The sequence below is a fragment of the Syngnathus typhle genome, linkage group LG4 (assembly GCF_033458585.1).
Source record: "Syngnathus typhle isolate RoL2023-S1 ecotype Sweden linkage group LG4, RoL_Styp_1.0, whole genome shotgun sequence".
Classification (NCBI taxonomy): Eukaryota; Metazoa; Chordata; class Actinopteri; order Syngnathiformes; family Syngnathidae; genus Syngnathus; species Syngnathus typhle.
In genome coordinates, this window is record NC_083741.1 from 23295070 (window position 1) to 23312744 (window position 17675).

The window sequence follows — 17675 nt, forward strand, 5'->3', positions numbered from 1 at the left end:
ATGAATACATTTCAACACTAATATTTGACTATTTGTGGGAGGAATAATTAAGATACCAATACTGAAAGAATGAACAGTGATGCCTTTATTTTATTTTATTTTATTTTATTTTATTTTATTTTATTTTATTTTATTTTATTTTATTTTATTTTATTTTATTTTATTTTATTTTATTTTATTTTATTTTATTTTATTTTATTTTATTTTATTTTATTTTATTTTATTTTAGAATGGCCACCACACTGAAAGCGCTGATTTGTGTTGATTTAAGGGGGAACAACTTTTCTGGCGGTTCGTGTTTCCTACCGGCATTATTATTGATTGCACCGTCCTTCACAATGAGGATACCGGCTTCTGGGTAAGGTTCAAATAATAAGTAAACAGTAGTGTTTTAGTCAAACATAATTAAATTACCCTTTGCGAAAAATAATATTTCTGTTTGGTCGTTTCACCGTACCTGATCTTTAGTTGTGTTAAACGTCAAATCGTCGCAAGACATTTCTATTTACCCAAAACAATAAGCTTCTGCACTAAATGTAGGAATTTAGAAAGTTAAATGATTTTTTCCTCAAGTGATGAAAACAAACATTGAAATTGTGATAAATCTGTCAATAAAGTAGCATTTAATATATTCCAACATGATCACTTTTAGGTAACTAATTCATGTCACTACCCTTGCATGCACTCATTGTGTCTACCTAATCTGTTGATGAATATCAGCACGTGTCTAAATATTCACATCATATTAATATTCAACTATCTTGTTTGTTTTTATCTGATCAGTTGCAGAGGACATTTTGTCAATATTGACCCATGAGGAAATTGTGCACCAACTTCAGTTGCGGAGGACACTTTGTCAATATTGACCCATGAGGAAATTGTGCACCGACTTCTGGTTCCTTCTGAATCCCATCTTTGAGATGTCAACCATGGTGATGATTAAAGTGGGACCGTTCTGAGCGAGCTAACTCAACCATGTTGTCAAGATGTGTCGTTGCACGCTTCTCTCTGAAGTGGAGGTGTTACTTGGAATCCAGTGTTGACCTGAATTGTTGGTCTTCCCATCCAAGACGATGGTTTTTAGTAAATGCGGTCCAGAGGAGAGCTCATACCCCGACGAGAGCTCCCTCGTCCAGAATCCCCCGGAAGCCGGCGTTTGCTCGAGCTCCAGCATTTGGAGAGCGAACGGCCGTGATCGACTCGAGTGGCAGCCATAGCTACAAGCAGCTGTACGCTAGCAGCCTGGGCCTTGCGGGAAGAATCAACGCCGCGCTACACTCTGACTCGGGATGCCTGGAAGGTCGACCCATCTCCTTCCTGTGTGCGAATGATGCTTCCTATACGGTGGCCCAGTGGGCCATTTGGATGAGCGGCGGGACGGCGGTTCCGCTCTACAAAAAACACCCGGCATCAGAACTCGAGTACATCGTAAGAGACTCCCATAGTGCTCTGTTGGTGGCCGGGCAGCCCTTTGCTGAAATCTCGGAAGCCCTGGCACAGAGACTGTCGCTGCCTTACCTCCCACTTCCCCCCACTTCCAAACTCGACACTTTAAACAGCGACGACGGCCAAGATGCGGACGCGGCCAGCACGGACTGGACCGAGCGGCCGGCCATGATCATCTACACTAGCGGTACGACCGGGAGGCCCAAGGGCGTTCTTCACACGCACGGCAGCATTCAAGCCATGGTAGGTCATTGCTTTTTGGCACTTTGGCGATTTGAATAAATGTTTCTGCAATTTTCTTATCAGACTGATGTTAAATGAAGCTGTCAAATGATCTTTTATTTAGATCAGTCAATCAGCGTCCACGACTGATGGATGTTAGGCACACTGCTTTGGGAGTCAATGGACACAATTGAAATTTCATCATATTGTGATAGAATATTTCAAGACATATTTGCATTTCAAGTGAAAGTAAAAGTGTGCAGCACGACTTTTAAGACAAGATAATTAAAGAGTGACTATTTTTATTCAAGTATTTGGGAGAGAAAAAAAACGGTCGTCATTTTTTTATTTTGAGACTTTCTACAGAACGTGTCAGACACGAAGGAAAGAGAGTGCCACTTTATTATGCCATTAATTCAAAACATGTTTTTAAATTCAACAACTGATGTCTTACATCACCTCTAACACACGCATGCACACACACACACGCGCGCGCTCTTTGATTAGCATAATTCCTCTTTTGTTCCCGTCTAGCTTTCTTAATTAGCTCTAATTTATGCCATTAAAGATCTCCAGAAGATTTTGCTGTATAGTTTCGAGTCAAATTGACCCACTTGTCTATTAGTGCGGAAAATCAAATCATTTCGAGTGTTGTCAGAGCTTCATTTGTCTCCGCTTGATCTGTCGAATTAAGTTTTTTTTTTCTCAGAATATATTAAATTCAACTAATCAAAGTTCCTGGAAAACTTCACAATCTTGTTTTAAATGAAGGATAATGATACAATTGTATATGTTTTATGTGGTCCACCTGAACAAGCCTCAGCTACTAAACCTGCAATTGGTCCCTCACAAAAAACAACAACACCTGAACTGAACTGAAACGTCTTGCCCAGCACCTGATTGATTGATGAATTAATTGATGTAAATGGTGCAATCGTGTTGACAAAGGCCCTTTGACGTTTCCACATCAATACATTTGGCCACCATCCTTTTTCTCCCGGCCTAAATTGCAGTTGGCACAAACTCGGCTTTGCTACAATTTGTGCAAAACGTATTCAATGTGTTGTTGTTTTTTTTGCAACACTGAGCAATAAACGCCATTTGTGAATTTGGAGTAGTTGCTCATATGTAAATGGTGGGTAAAAAAAAATCATCATGCTAACGTTGCTGATTGTGTTTGTCAGGATAAACACTTTTTTTTTTTGCTGCCGTTATCTCTTCAATCTGGAAGTCAAATCATCCTTTCTGCCCTTCAGGTGCGGTGTCTGGTGTCGGAGTGGGCGTGGTCCCGCGATGACGTCATCCTCCACACGCTGCCGCTCCACCACGTGCACGGCATCGTAAACAAGCTGCTGTGCCCTCTTTGGGTCGGCGCCACTTGCGTCATGCTGCCTGATTTCCATCCCCAAAAGGTCAACATGGTGCTTTCTTACTCTTGACTTGTTCTCTGGCAGAGGTGGAGAAAGCAGTCCAAAAAAAAAACCGTACAGTTCGGCCATTTTGCATCAACTGTGCTGTAATTTCCTATCTGCTTCTCAGTGTCTCTCCTCCTCCGCTCTACTTTTCTTCTCCTCTTCCTCCCTCCATCCCTGTCAGGCTAAGTGTTTTGGGCCCGGTGATTAATTGCCCCGCGCGGCTTTGTATCTGACCAATGCCGACTCACGGTAAGAGCTTAAGCAGCGGATCAATCGATGAGCCGCCGACGTTGACGAATGATGCCGCCGCTAAGGTGCGCGCGCGCGTCTCCAGAATACAAAAGGAGTGACGACTCAACCCTTTCCCAACGTAAAGATATGTTTTTTTTTTCCAAGGAGCTTTAACGTGTAGACGGGAAGCAAAGCCCCTTGAAGGACACTTGGAAGTGTCAGAAAGGCGTTTGGCACAATCTTGTAGTCATCAGTATGCCACTGTTCTCCATGACCTTGTGGACCCGACCACAAAGTGGGGGGAAAAAAAAAAAAAGTCTTCATTGTCCTTCCCCTGAAGTTGGACTTGCTTGATGAAATGCTCAAGAGTCACTTTGTTTTATCCCTCAAGTTCTCTGAAGGGTAAAAGGAGGCAGCAGTTTTTCAAAGATACTCACAAAGAGGTAGAATACCGATTGATTGGCTCCAAATCAACTTTGAGCAATATCATGCGGCTCGTAACCGATATTTAATACCGCCGAATGATTTATGAACGCAAGTGTTTTAATGCAAGCGGATTAGAAACGTGCGAGACCGTGAGTTCTTCCATTATCACCAAATCTACTGACTACTTAATTTAATCTTCGTAATCAATTTAAAGATGGAGCCGTAAAATGTTAGAACATATTGGAAAAATGTCCATCATCATTTCAGACCACTCCAAGGTTAATTCTTCCAAATGTCTTTATGGCGGAAAGCCAAATTAGATTTTCTTTATTACATTCAGAGACCATGCAAAGCCACAAAGTATTTCTCTTTTGTCTTTCTTGCTCTCTTTCTTTCCTCCCAACTTTCCCTCCTTGGCTTTTATTGCCAGCATGACTATTCACCCTTTTAATATTCACCGACGACGACTTCAGGTACTTTTGGTAGATCAAGTTTCATTTCATGCAATGACAGAAAATTGTGAACAGAGTATCGCTGTGGAGGACTTGCTCCATTTCAGATTTTGTTTTCCTTAAGTATCGGTGGCTGGTATCGACGAGTACCGATACCTTAAAATAAGGCCGGTATCGCCCGTTCCTATTTCTTACCATAGTTTGTTAACACGTCACACGTTCTGCAACAAACAAAATCATTGCACCTCGGATGCTGACCGTGTCGGGAAAGGCGGCGTTTGTATTTGGTTCCCGCCTTGAGCTCACTGAGTTGTTCAGCATGCAGCTCATGCATTTGGGTTCTCCCTGCGTCCCGTCCCCGAGGTGGAGGCCAGCTCTTTGACGGACACAAATTGCCTTCCTCTCCCCTTCGGAGTGGACTCGGTGGAAGCGCTCGACTGGTCATGATGGACAGCGCCCGCGGTGGTCAAGTCCGAGCCAGTTAATAATTCCCTTGTCACTATCTGCTGTGTAGGGCAGGCGCACCCTCCTGTTTAGAGGAGCTTGTAATACCACCGTGTTAGAAAAAGGAAGGAAATGGGAGAGATGATTTAAAAAAAAAAAGGGGGGGACCTGATTGAAATATCCTTGAATCTGTCGTCAGCCCGAAACAAGTTGATCCTATTTGATTGCCGTTTTGAAGTCCCGTGAATGACAATCAGGGAGGGAGGGAGGGAGGTGCTGCCATGCTAGTCAGCAGAGATGGAAGTACAGAGAAGCTGCAAATTGAGCTGGAATTAATGTTGACCAAGTGAGGATAAGTCGACAGGGAGACAGCCGGGGAGGAGCATTTGTCTCGCGGGCACAGGTAGAGGAGACGGACTTAAAGAAGAGTCTTGCCGCAATCATCGGCGTTGATGTGACGGATGGAAGGAAGGCCATGAATTGTTTCAAATGTTTTTCAGCCTTATCACATTGGTGTTTGGCTTACAGGAAGGATTGCTTGTTTGCTCCACAGAATAGAGAAGAGCATGTGTGGCATCTCTTAAAAAAAAAAATACAAATAAAAAAGAAAAGCACATTCGGTAGCTGCCCAATGTGTCAGTCGTGCCCCACAGCAGTCGGCTCTTTTCCTCTCTGTGACCTTTTCAAAAGCCGCGTTGACAGCTTTCATATGAGGCCGCCTCGTCCACGGACGGCAACCTGCCATTTGCATCAAATAAAAGAAACAAAAAGGCTCTTTTCTTTTTTTTAATGGCATGCAAATGCGAACGTAACGCTTTCTACTCCATTTCAATTCGTATTGGTCCCGTCCATCAGCGTGTCTTTATCGCCTTTTGCCTTCTGCCCTCTTCCGTCGGAAGCCAAGCTCATCTCCCCCTCCCCTTTCTCTCTTCCCAGGTATGGGAGATGCTGCTGAGCTCCAAAGCTCCAGCCGTTACGGTTTTCATGGCCGTGCCAACCATCTACTCCAAACTCATCCACTATTACGACCAGCACTTGACCCAGCCCCACGTCAAGGACTTTGTCAGAGCAGTGTGCAAAGAAAAAATCAGGTACGGATTTGTCATTTAAAAAGCATACATAAGAAACAAAATGGCGTCTCGCTTCAGACTGATGGTCTCCGGCTCTGCTGCTCTCCCGCTGCCCACTCTGCAACGCTGGCAGGAAATCACGGGGCACACGCTGCTGGAGCGCTACGGCATGACGGAGATCGGCATGGCGCTGTCCAATCCTCTGAAGGGCCCGCGCGTCCCAGGTAGCGCATGTCGAAAAGCATGTCCCACCTCATATTACCGTATTTCCTGACCAGCAGGATGCAGTTTTGGCAAATTTCCATCTCCTCTAGGGCATACGGTAGATTTTGATGAGAATGAAAGGATTTGAATTGTGCCTTATAGTCTGATGCTAAACTCATTTCCTTTTATTGCTGTCAGATAAATATTTTCTGATTATTATATTAGCACCTTAGATTTATTTACACACGGTAAGATGAGTCAGAGAACAAATGGAGCCCTTCCCAGACGTCCATGAAGCTCGTATTAGGTCTGCAGACACGTAGACAATAAAAGCCAAGTCTTGAAATGAGGTCGGATCAGAAGCTTTTTTTTTTTTGCCCCTCCCCTCCTCATTTCCCTTCTTCTTCTACCTCCACCTTCCCGTTTCCATCCCGCTGTTCCCCGGCCACCTCTCCCACTGACAGCTAAAGCTAATTAGCTTGCAGCTTGTCTTTGTGGGGGTGTTGTTTTTGTTTGACGGTCGTTGAGTTGTTTGCTATCAACCGAGGCGGCTGCGTTTGATTCCTCTCAGGCGCTTATTAGGAGGAGTTTGAAGAGACGTCGCCGCCTTTTGGCGTGTTCACAGGTGTGAGCGTAAACAGGCACTTGCCGGAGCGGGGATGCTACTTTTGCTCTTAAAGTCGGTTCAAGTAGATCAATAGCAAGCAGAGGGGAAAAAAGGGGGAGGTGGAATCGTCCTCTGTGCTTTTATTTGATTTTCATCCCCCCCGAAAACAAAGAGTTTTTTGGTTCCGTTTCTCTGTATGTGGGGCATCTATGTGTCTGGCCTATTTTTTTTTTTGCGTCTTACAGTTTGAGAGCATTGTAGATAAAGAGCAGTACGTGATTCTAGGTCACGCTGCCCTTGCACACATGTGCTTTGCATCTCATGAAAATATGCATCTGGATTGGCAAATGCTCACGGAAGATAAGGGAGACGTTTTAGTTTGACATTGCGCTTTTTGTTTGACTTAAACACTCTCGCGCTTGGGATTGATTGATTGATTGATTGATTGATTGAATATTTATTGATCCCCAGGGGTGGGGAAATTCAGGCCCCAGCAGTATTCATACCACAGAGTGGGTATACAAAAGACGCACAAATGGCATGAGCGCAACTCAACAGGCTCTCATAAGGCTGCCACACAACGGCGCCACAAAGAAAGCCAGAAAGTGCTCAAGATAAAAGCCATCAAAGCAAAACAAAGACGGGAAATTCAACTTGATCAAAATGAGAAAAGGCCTTGTCGTGCACTCAGCTGCAGTCAGGCAGTGCTGAAAGAAGCAAGTTAAAAAGGAAGGAGCGCAACTTGCTCGACTCTCAAACAAATAAGCCATGTAGAGAGTTACCGTATTTTCCAGACTATACCTAAAAACCTAAAATTTTCTCAAAGGCCGACAGTGCGCCTTATAGTCCAGTGCGCCTTATATATGGACCAAATTCCTAAATTTAAACTGGGCCGAAGCATTGTGTCATGAAATCAATCATAAGTGGCCGGCTGAAGACTATGAATCATGAATCAAAAAGACTATGGATCATTATTTTGTGATTATAAAGTCATTTGTTGCGTCTGAAGTTGAAATAAAAAAGATCAAATGGAGAATGATTTGATTTGGATTAAAAATCTGACATGATGCATTAACGGTGCGCCTTATAGTCCGGTGCGCCTTATAGTCCGGAAAATACGGTACATATTTTATTTTTTAAAAATATTATATTTTCTTCATTTTTCAACAAGGGAACGTCGGTAAATGCTCGACTGTCAAACAAGTATTTGACTTTATTTTTTCCTCCAAGGCCACGTGTCAACCTTTTGTCTCTAACTTGCGAGGTCAATCCGTGTGCGGCAGGAGCTGTCGGCTTGCCGCTGCCTGGCGTGGAAGTGCGCATTGTCTTGGAAAACATGAACAACACCATCATTGTGGAGGGAAACCACAGGGAGAACCAGGTAGGTGGCAACTCCTCAATAAAGACATTCGTGACCTCTAAACGACCTCTCTCGCAGCTACGGCCAGGTCTGGAAGGGAAGGAAGGGGAACTGCTCGTCCGAGGTCCGTGTGTCTTTAAGGAGTATTGGAACAAACCTCAAGACACCATCGCCTCTTTTGCAGATGACGGCTGGTTCAAAACAGGCAAGTCTCACTCCAGCGCTTTTCATCCTTCATGCTCTCCGTTCTTCTGCCAGAGGGACGCTAATTGCACAAGTTTAAAAAAAAAAAAAAAAAATAGACATGCAGATGACCGGAAGCAAAGAGAGGATGAGCTAGGAGAAGGCAGGCAGTTGTAAAGAGTCAGCAATGACAAGGTGAGGATGACTTGTGAAAGAGTGCTGGAGAGCAAGCCCAGTGTGTTTAATTGGCTTTGCGGCCTGGAAGGACAGAGATCTTCAGCACAGCACCAGGCTGTCACACTCCATTACAGCCGCTGGACGCATAATGAGAGCCTGAGCAATCTGCTCCCCGCAGACCGGACACACGCATACATGTACGTAGAATGGCACAGGTGGACTGGGATGGAGCAAAAAAAAAAATCATTTTAACCAAGCTGAGGCAGGTCATGAAAAACTCAGAACTTTTTTTTCAGAACATACTTTGCTGTCTTCTCCAATGTGCTCACTTGGCTTTGTTTTGGGCCTCTTCATGGTCACACCCGCAAGCTTTCTTTTTGCGCCCATCGCACTTGTCCGACTCACCTTGTTTGGCGCTTTTTTTTTTTTTTGCCTCGACGTGAGGCGGAGAAGAATTGAGCGACGCTTGCCACTTTGTCGCTTTCACAAGATGTGCTTTTATCTGTCGTGCTTCTCAACCGTTTTTATTCCTTTTAACCGGGCACACAATTACATGACAGATAGAGTCTACAGATCCAACGTCTTTCTCGTATAATTAAATGGACCGAATCTGCTATAAATAGCCGTAGCTATGAATATCGTTCCATTCGTCATCATTTGTAGCGTGAAGGAAGGAGTGCGTCGGCCACGAGCGGGCCGTAATCTTCATTCGGCGCGCACACACACGCCGAAGATGAAACTTGGCCGGTTTCTTTCCCCCCCCCCCCGCCCACCCCGAGTCAGGCATCGTCGGAGATAAACCGGCAGAATTGTTGAGTTCAAAGAAAAGAACTCATTGGCGGCAGAAAATGAAAAATCGTTGTTTTTGCGCCAGCGAGTAAGATGAAGTCTTAGTCGAAAGGCGTTTCGTCGAAGATGCTGACGGCCAAAGAAAAAGAGGAGAAATGGCCAACGAAAGATGGAATTGAAGAAGAAAAGAAGCGTGAGAATTCAAATCAATAACCCCTGGGCCGGCTGGAGGTGTCTGGTGGAGTGCGAGTGGGCTTGACTGGCAGCTCTATAGGGAAGCTGTCGCCTTCCCCCGAGTGCTCGCTCTGTCCACTCAACCTCACAAACATCTCCGAGCGCATTGATTCTTTCGGACTTTTCTCTTTTTTAACACCCCTGTTTGTCCATCTTTGCGAAGCGACGCAGAGCTCACAATGTTTGTCGTTGACCTCCACACACACGGACGCACCTCCAGAAAAGGCTGCTCATGATTTATTTTTTAATTGTTACCGTAAATTCCGGACTATAAGCCACACCGGACTATAAACCGCACCAGCTAAAATTGGGGGATATTTTAGTTTTTCTGTTATATAAGCCGCACCGGACTATAAGCCGCACGTGCACACGCGTTTTTTTTACAAAGAAAGACCGTTCACAGAAAGCCTTTGTAAAGTTTTAATAACGTACTTTAACATGTCTTTCTAAACATTGCCTGTGACGAAGGGTTTAGAGCCCTTTGACGCAGGTCACCTAGCGTGCATTCCTACTAAAGCTCAGAATAGTCACAAGCAACACAGCCAGAATAAGCAGCAGCCATAGTAGTGTTTCAAAATAGTATTTTTGTTGTTGTTTTTTTCTTCAAGATACCGCAGTGTATAAAAGTGATCAAGTCATCACGAAAATCACGAAAAAAAATCCTTATATAAGCCGCACCTGACTATAAGCCGCAGGGTTCAAAATTTTGGAAAAAAGGCGCGGCTTATAGTCCGGAATTTACGGTATATTTTAAATTTCTTTTAAATTCTTTTTTTTTTTTTTTTTTTTTATCCATTTTAACTGAATCATTTTTTTATCAATTCAAAATTTTAATGAAAGATCCCAAACTGCTCATGGTCGAAGCTCTTTTACGGCCAGCAGATCTTTTGCTCTCTTCTTCTCTTTGTCCGGCAATGTCACATTTCACCCGCAGTCCCACGATGTCCTGCCAAGCCAAATGTCACACAAAGCAACTCTCCCGCCTCCCAGCGGTCCCCTCCCTTCCCCTCCCTCCCTTCTCTTCCCCTCCCTCCCTCCCTCCCTCCCACATACGTCGGAGCACCGGCGGGTTTCCCGTTGAACTTTTGGAAATGGGTTAAGCCGTTCATTCGTCAGCTGTGTGAAGGTTTGTTTATTTGTTTGCGCGGGCGTCACTTCCCGCTTTGCCCTTGAACGCGATGCTACGACTCGAGAAGATCCAGGACTTTTTATGTGAATTTTGACAAAGAGTCTCCTTCCCACCTTCGCTTTTGTGCGTTTGAGCGTAGAACAGAAGCATGTAAATGGCGACTAAGCACTTTGCCAGATCTGAGACAGACATCAATCCTCAACTTGGGCTTGTTATCGACTTGTGAAGAGGCAATCTCATCAGTGACATTACCATAAAGCAATCGCAGCGCCTTTAATTGCATTATATGAAACAAATGAGATCAGCCAGCCGAGTGCAAAGTGCTGTTTTGTGTGATATTAATTACCAAAAAAGGAGCTGTGACAAAAGTTAAGGATGATGAATCGTGTCAGAGCGCAGATTTCAGCGCTTTGGCTGTCTCTTATTTATCCTCATTAAGTCCTCCATCTTGGCTTTTGGGCTCTAATGTCCAACATTAATATTCATGTATGCAAAGTGTTTACAGTCCCGCCGAAAAGAGGCAGCGCTCGCGTCTTTTGAGCCCATAAGGTTCTCCTCGCCGCGCTAATGGAGGTGCCCACTGTTGGCTCGGCGCGCGGGTTGCGGAAATCACCGGCGACCGATTGGTCGCTGGATGTGATCATCTTGTTGCAGGTTGCCATGGCAACCGCAGAAGCGTGCAGCGCAATGACGGACGTGGTGACGCAAATTCTCAAGTTGTCGGAGGAATAAAGTTTCCTGGAGAAAGTGAAACTTTGCGACGACCTCCGCTCTCCGTTGAAGTCTGTTTTTATTTCTTTTTCATCCTCTCCACTGTTTGCCTTCACTTTCTTTAATGCCTCTGAATGAGATGAAAGCCCAGCGCAATTAGGCTTCTTATCGTTTTAATTAAGAAAGCCATTCGGCCATATCTTCCTCTGACGCCGTGGCACATAATGGTGGAGAGGCTCGGATGCCTCCAGTCGTGTGTGTGTGTGTTTGTGCGTGTGTGCTGCTTGTGTATGTATGGCGTGCATGTTGTTGTTTGTGTGGCCCCAGTAACACCAGCACTTACCAACATCCCTATCTTTCTTGCTCGTAATATTTTTTTTTTTCTTCCTCCACAATCACAATTCCCACTTGTGCCACCCTCTGAACACGCTGTTCTATTAAGTGCACACACACACACACAAGGTCGAAGTGCTTCCAACTCAACCCAAGTAGCGTACTTTTAGTGTTTATTTTATTTTTTTTTGCAATTACCCACCAGCATTGTTTTACTTTCCACAGAGGTCGAAGGTCACCCCGTTTATCGGCCTCAGCTTGCAAACAAAGAGGCCCGCGAAGCACAAGAAAAGTAGATGCCGATAAAGCCGCAAGCTACAAGCTACTTATTAGCTACTTAATGGCTATCTTTTTATTTCCTCCCTCATCTGAAAGGCAGAAGACGAAAGGGGAGAGTGAAACAGCCCCCCCTTACTGCCGCCCACATGCCCCCCCCCGTCCCCCTCCCGTCTTCCACGGCCTATCAGCGCAGAGCAGTGGTCTGTGAAGAAATTCCCGATATCTAAATTTACACTCTGTATCAATCTTGTTTAATAGACTGGAAAGCTTATAGGCAGCGCGGCAGAGAGCGAGCCAGCCAGCGAGTGATAAATTGTCGGTGTGCAGGCGACAGCCGCCCGTGATGTATAATGAAATATTTATGATTTATCCCAGCTAATAAACTGAAATGAAGTGCCTGATGTATGGGAGCAGATGGGCCCCTCTATTGATGCCGAGCCACCGAGCGAGGCGAGTGGAAGACGGAGACGGACAGATAGGTGCCGAGAAGTAAACACACAATGCGATGAGAGATGCTGCCGACGGGTCCGAGGAAAGCGTGAAGGCTGGGTGGAGTTGCTCCGCAGCCATAATATTAGGTACACCTGTGCAAGCTACTCCGATGCTGTCAGAGCAGTTGAAGTGAACTTTGTTAGTTGAACCTGCAGCAAAAAGAGAGATTTTTGCTTTTATGCTTCTGTCTCGGAAGTGATTGGAAGAGTCAACACTCAAAGATTTGACCAAGCGGCCGAGTTTATCACGAGTTAACTAACGCTAGTCTGTGCAGCTCTGCTTACCTTGCACAAAAATGCCACTGACTGATTTTTAGCAAATCACTGTGAGGTCAAGGGTTAAGTCCGCGTTGAGTCTTTTTGGAGATGCATCAATGAATTGATCAACCGATCAAATTTCCAAACAATGATCAGCATTTTTCAAGTTATAGACTGAGTAAGTAAGTCACTTTGAAATAATAAAATGAAAGCATGTTTTAGTTTTTAAATCTGATTGATGGAATAATTTGGTGCGTGCGTGTTATGTGCTTGTCATCACCTTGATAGCAATTCTTTGCTAAATACCGAAAATGGCCGCCGGGTGTTGAGTCTGACCTCCTTTTTCTGACCACCTTGACTCAGTCGTGACTGCTGTCGCCTGGGTGGCCCCTCCCCTTCCCAGTCCCAGCTGTGGATGCACCACCTGTAATAAGCCAAAAGAACATCTTCTGGTGCTGACCCATTTTCTCTACTCGCCGTCCCCTTGCCCAGCTGAGCCCTTCCAAAGACCCCACACTTGGCCCCTATGTGTGCCTGTGTGTGTGTGCTGAAAATGCATTTTTAATGATGTACACACACAGTCCGAAAGTCTCGCTTTTGAGTATCGGCTCGGACTCTCTCCTGTGGATTTTTCATGTGTTCCTCTGCTTCCAAAAACTGTGATGTTTAGTTCATAGTGTGTCATCATAAATCATACAAGTAGGCTCAAGGGCACACACATACACACACTCACACACTCACACACACAGACACAGCGTCCGTCTTGAAGTGAGCCTGACTCACCAAGCCCCAGGGGCTCACTCAAGCCCGGTTAAGAAGCACTGCTCTATATAGTCAGGAGGTGTGAAAGTGAAAGTGAATGTTTGTTTGTCTTCACGTGCCCCGCGGTTAGCCGGCGACCAGTCCGGGGTGTACTTCTAGGCCAGCTGAGCTCGGCTCCAATTCAACGGTGACCCCAATGATGCAATATCAAATGAACACACGTTAACGTTCATTTCCTTCGACATGCAGGCGACACGGCGGTATTCAAAGATGGCGTCTATTGGATCATGGGCCGCACCAGCGTGGACATCATCAAGAGCGGCGGCTACAAGATCAGCGCCCTCGAAGTGGAGCGCCACCTGCTGGCTCATCCAGACATCATGGGTAAAAACCGCTGCCATGCGCTCGCCGACGAGCAGCCATCTTGGACGTGAACGTTGATTTTGAAAATGTTTGGTTTGGTTGTGCAGACGTGGCTGTGTTGGGCGCACCGGACGATACGTGGGGGCAAAAGGTCACCGCCGTGGTTCAGCTGAAGGAAGGTCACAATCTGACCTTGCCGGATTTGAAGACGTGGGCAAGGTAACGCTGCTCATCTTTATTTATTTATTTATTTATTTATTTATTTATTTATTTATTTATTTATTTATTTATTTATTTATTTATTTATTTATTTATTTATTTATTTATTCATTTATTCATTTATTTAGATTTTTTTTTAAATTATTTTCTTTATTATCTTTATCAACATCTTCATAATATATGTCTACGTGTGCGTTTTAAAACCGTCTACCTTTACGAGGACATTTCTTTGATCCGATTAAAATTCCGACCTCATGCACTGCTTTCACGGTCGCCGTTTAGCATTTGCGTGTTTCACGCATCACACGAAACAAATCACTTTGGTATGCTCAGATAGTCCAAATATACTCGAAATAGAAGTAGCGACTCGTGTCACTTGGCCCTTGCGCAAGCTGAATAACAAAACCACCAAGCGTTTCTATTCCGCTCAGGTTTTAAATCTGCTGCTTGCGTTTTTTTATTTTTTATTCCGCTCGCATGCACGACCGATGCTCTCACGCACGCCACTGAAACATTGTCAGCGTGGGTGAGAGACTTTCAGTCCAAGTGAGCAGGCGTAGCTGCGGGCTCCATATGCTGCTGTGTTCCTTATGCTCCAACTTGCTGTAATGCTGACCCATATGGCTAAAAACACACACACACACACGCTCCAGCTAGGGGGGCAGCCAGCGGATGGGCAGCACCAGCACACTCGCCGCTAACAGGGAAGAAGAAGGCGATCAAATGAGACAAACAAGTCGATGGATGCTCACTCCTCAGTGCCCCGGCTGCAGCCGCCACTCTCCATCTCCGTCACGCGTGCCCACCACACACGCACGCACACGCATACACACACTGCCCCAAAGAAGTTGGTAGCACAAGCGAGCCAACGTGTAGGTCTGAGTCATTGTGTTCACTCGCAGCGCAAAGCGCACAACTCGTGTAAAGTAGGTTAAGGAATTAAAAAAAGAAAAGCTCTAGGCTGCAACTTTGGCGTACGGGAAAAAGCAAAACACTTGAAATGAGCCGGGCCTGCTTCTTTGACTTTTATTTTTGTGTTCTAATCTGCGATTCTTTTGTTTTGTCGGGAGGGATTGGTCTGTTTCTGCGAGGTACGTTTGGGTTATTAGCGAGGAAAGCGACATGAAGGACGTTTCTTATCGCCGCCGCAGGCCTCGCCTTTGTTGTGCAATTGTTTTCCGCTCGTGTCGTCTTTGTTGTGGCACGCGCGCAATTATCGACTGGCGTCGCCGTCGTGCGTTTGCGCGCGCGGCGTATCTCACCTCGGCAGCGAGCGCGAAAACGGGTCTTAATTCGTTGTCCGCCGCCGCCGCCGCCGCGATTGCAGACAGCGCATGGCGTCCTGCGCCGTCCCCACCGGCCTGCTTGTGGTGGAGCAGATACCGAGGAACCAAATGGGCAAGGTCAACAAGAAGGACCTCCTCAAACACTTCTTCCCGTAAATTCAGAACTCCATTTTAGAGCACGTGTGAACATCTTCCAAAAAGAATCTGGTTGTGATTTTTTTTTTTCCTCTCGAAATAAAGTGTTGAAACTCGAAAGCGTTCCCTCAATTTATTTCCGACACAGCTGCGGCGACGCAGGTGCGCCCGATGCCGGCAGGCGGATCCTTTAGCGCCACAGCTGGACGCCCAACTCTTCTCGCCTCTCATCTCAATTTCCACAACGCCCGTCTTCATCACGACTCGGAACAGATTGCCACGGGACCGACTTGACTCGGAGATGCCTTCTGGAGTGCCGTGCCGAGGCGCGGAAGAAAACGCCGAGGACTTAGGAGAAGCTTTGAAGTATCGGAAGAAGAAGAAGGAGAAAGGAAGTGAAAGATGATCCGGTTGGGATAAACAAACTTAATGAACAGCCAGAGAATTCCGAAATGTGTGAAAGGGACACACAAGTGCAAGCGTGACATGGAACAAGTCCGCACGCACACACACATCGTGGTCTGGCCACAGCCACCAGAGACCTGATTAAGAGAGCAGCGCTATCGATCTGTGGGCTGGCAGACGGGAATGGATGAGCAAGCAGGAGCAGCAAAGGACGGCATGCGTGGCCCCGTCCCGCCCCCAGTCAGCCACCCACGCTGCAGCTTGAAGCGGGCCAGGGCCTCTGCGGCAGCCGAGGGTCCGACCCAAGCCGCTGCGTCAACCACAAAAGGGAGGCGGCGTTTCCACCCAAGTGTCAAAAACGGTGGCGCCATTTTAGAAGCTGCCGCTCGTCGATACACGCGACAATCCGGACAAGGACTCCCAGACGACTTTTTCCAAATGTGTGTTATGATGTTCAGACGGTAGAGGGGAGTCTGTTTATTCCCTCGACCGAAGCTCGATCAAGTCCTCGTGCCCTTGAACTATACTCCACCTCACACACACACACACACACACTTGGGCCTGTGTCTGCTGGCGCATGGTGGAAGGAAGAGGCTGTCTGCAGATGGCTGCTTATTGGACCCCGGGGTCCAAGAGGATGGCTTACGGGGGACACTGCTGAGCTTGTTTATGTGTCACACACATCCACAAACACACACAGTTTGGGTGGCGTCATCCATAAATAGTTTGTCAATATTGTGCTTTTTTATAGCGGCGTGCCCGTGTGACGATTTTACGATGGGCGCGTACGGCCTTAACGCAAAGCAGCTGGCTTGAAAAATGGAAACAGTACAACATTTGCAAATGTGAATTTTCTTATCCGCAGTGTTTCAATGACACTTTATTCGAGGACATTTTTTCCAATTTCCTTGGGTTGAGCAAACTCTCCGGGTACCGACCCCTTTGAAATTTATCGGCCAGAATCCTTGTTGCTCCAAAATCCTCATTATCGTGGTGGTACTTTCTGAGTACCGTATTTTCCGGACTATAAGGCGCACCTAAAAACCTAAAATTTTCTGAAAAGCCGACAGTGCGCCTTATAGTCCAGTGCGCCTTGTATATGGATCAAATTCCTAAATTGAAACTGGCCTGAAGCATTGTGTCATGAAATCAATCATAAGTGGCCCGCTGAAGACTATGAACCATGAATCAAAAAGACTATGGATCATTATTTTGTGATTATAAAGTAATTGGTTGCGTCTGAAGTTGAACTAAAAAAGCGAAAATGGAGAATGATTTGATTTGGATTAAAAATCTGACATGATGCATTAATGGTGCGCCTTATAGTCCGGTGCGCCTTATATAAGGACAAAATTTTAAAATCGGCCATTCAATGAAGGTGCGCCTTATAGTCCGGTGCGCCTTATAGTCCGGAAAATACGGTACTATGCTAAAAGCCTTTCCTTTGCTAATACGTCGCTAACATTTGAAACGTGATCATTTGGGGACGTTTTTCACCTGATCGTATCTATTATGGTTTTACACGGGGCTGCAAATGTCCGTCGTGAAGTTGCTCCCGTCGCTTCTCTGCAAATGCAAACAACACAAAGGACAGCCTCCGGATTCACAGCAGTGCACCCGCAACACATGCACGCTAGTGACATTCACAAAAGGCTCCCATCCTGCAGCTACTCGATGACCACGAGGGGCGCTCGGTTTGGAGGCGGGATGGGAGCACAACGGGCCTCAGGGACCCTGCAGTCTCTCTCGCGCACGCTGGAGCCCAGCAGGCCTGCGTGGGTGCACGTGGCCTCTTGTTGTTTACGCGCTGCTCATGTTTATTGTGAGGCTCCGTTGAGCCTCAGGCTGGCGCTCGCCCTCTCGCTCTGGCTCTCTTTATTTCCTCCTTCGCTGCAGTTGACCTTTTCCCACTCTCCTGGCACTTGCCTCTGCATACGCTTCATTTGGAACGCTTGCAACCTTGCACTTGACACAAAAAAACTCAACACGCACACAATTGAGGCCCTTCCCGTCAATTAGTACGCAGGAACCGGCTCTCGAAGAA

General features: G+C 46.0%; 1 protein-coding gene across 2 annotated transcripts; it reads left to right on the forward strand.

Annotated features, from left to right (window-relative positions):
- The first annotated feature begins 303 nt into the window (after positions 1-303).
- Positions 304-15346, forward strand: acsf3 (acyl-CoA synthetase family member 3). 2 transcript variants are annotated; one of them, XM_061277338.1, is made up of 10 exons: positions 304-358; positions 784-1689; positions 2925-3080; positions 5573-5727; positions 5785-5930; positions 7801-7898; positions 7956-8082; positions 13473-13607; positions 13694-13805; positions 15133-15346. In XM_061277338.1, the coding sequence occupies exons 2-10, from the start codon at positions 976-978 to the stop codon at positions 15245-15247; spliced, it is 1758 nt and encodes a 585-aa protein (XP_061133322.1). In that variant the 5' UTR covers positions 304-358; positions 784-975; the 3' UTR covers positions 15248-15346. The 2 variants fall into 2 exon arrangements, with proteins under 2 accessions (XP_061133322.1, XP_061133321.1); XM_061277337.1 differs by having other exon boundaries at positions 7801-8082.
- Positions 15347-17675: the final 2329 nt, after the last annotated feature.

What these genes read in the sequence shown, in the direction of transcription:
- acsf3 (XM_061277337.1), top strand. Translation starts at nt 976, where the DNA reads ATGTTGTCAAGATGTGTCGTTGCACGCTTCTCTCTGAAGTGGAGGTGT. An exon ending in GAAGGGCCCGCGCGTCCCAG is followed by an intron (nt 5,931 to 7,800) that starts GTAGCGCATGTC and finishes CGTGTGCGGCAG; the next exon opens with GAGCTGTCGGCTTGCCGCTG. An exon ending in GATTTGAAGACGTGGGCAAG is followed by an intron (nt 13,806 to 15,132) that starts GTAACGCTGCTC and finishes CCGCGATTGCAG; the next exon opens with ACAGCGCATGGCGTCCTGCG.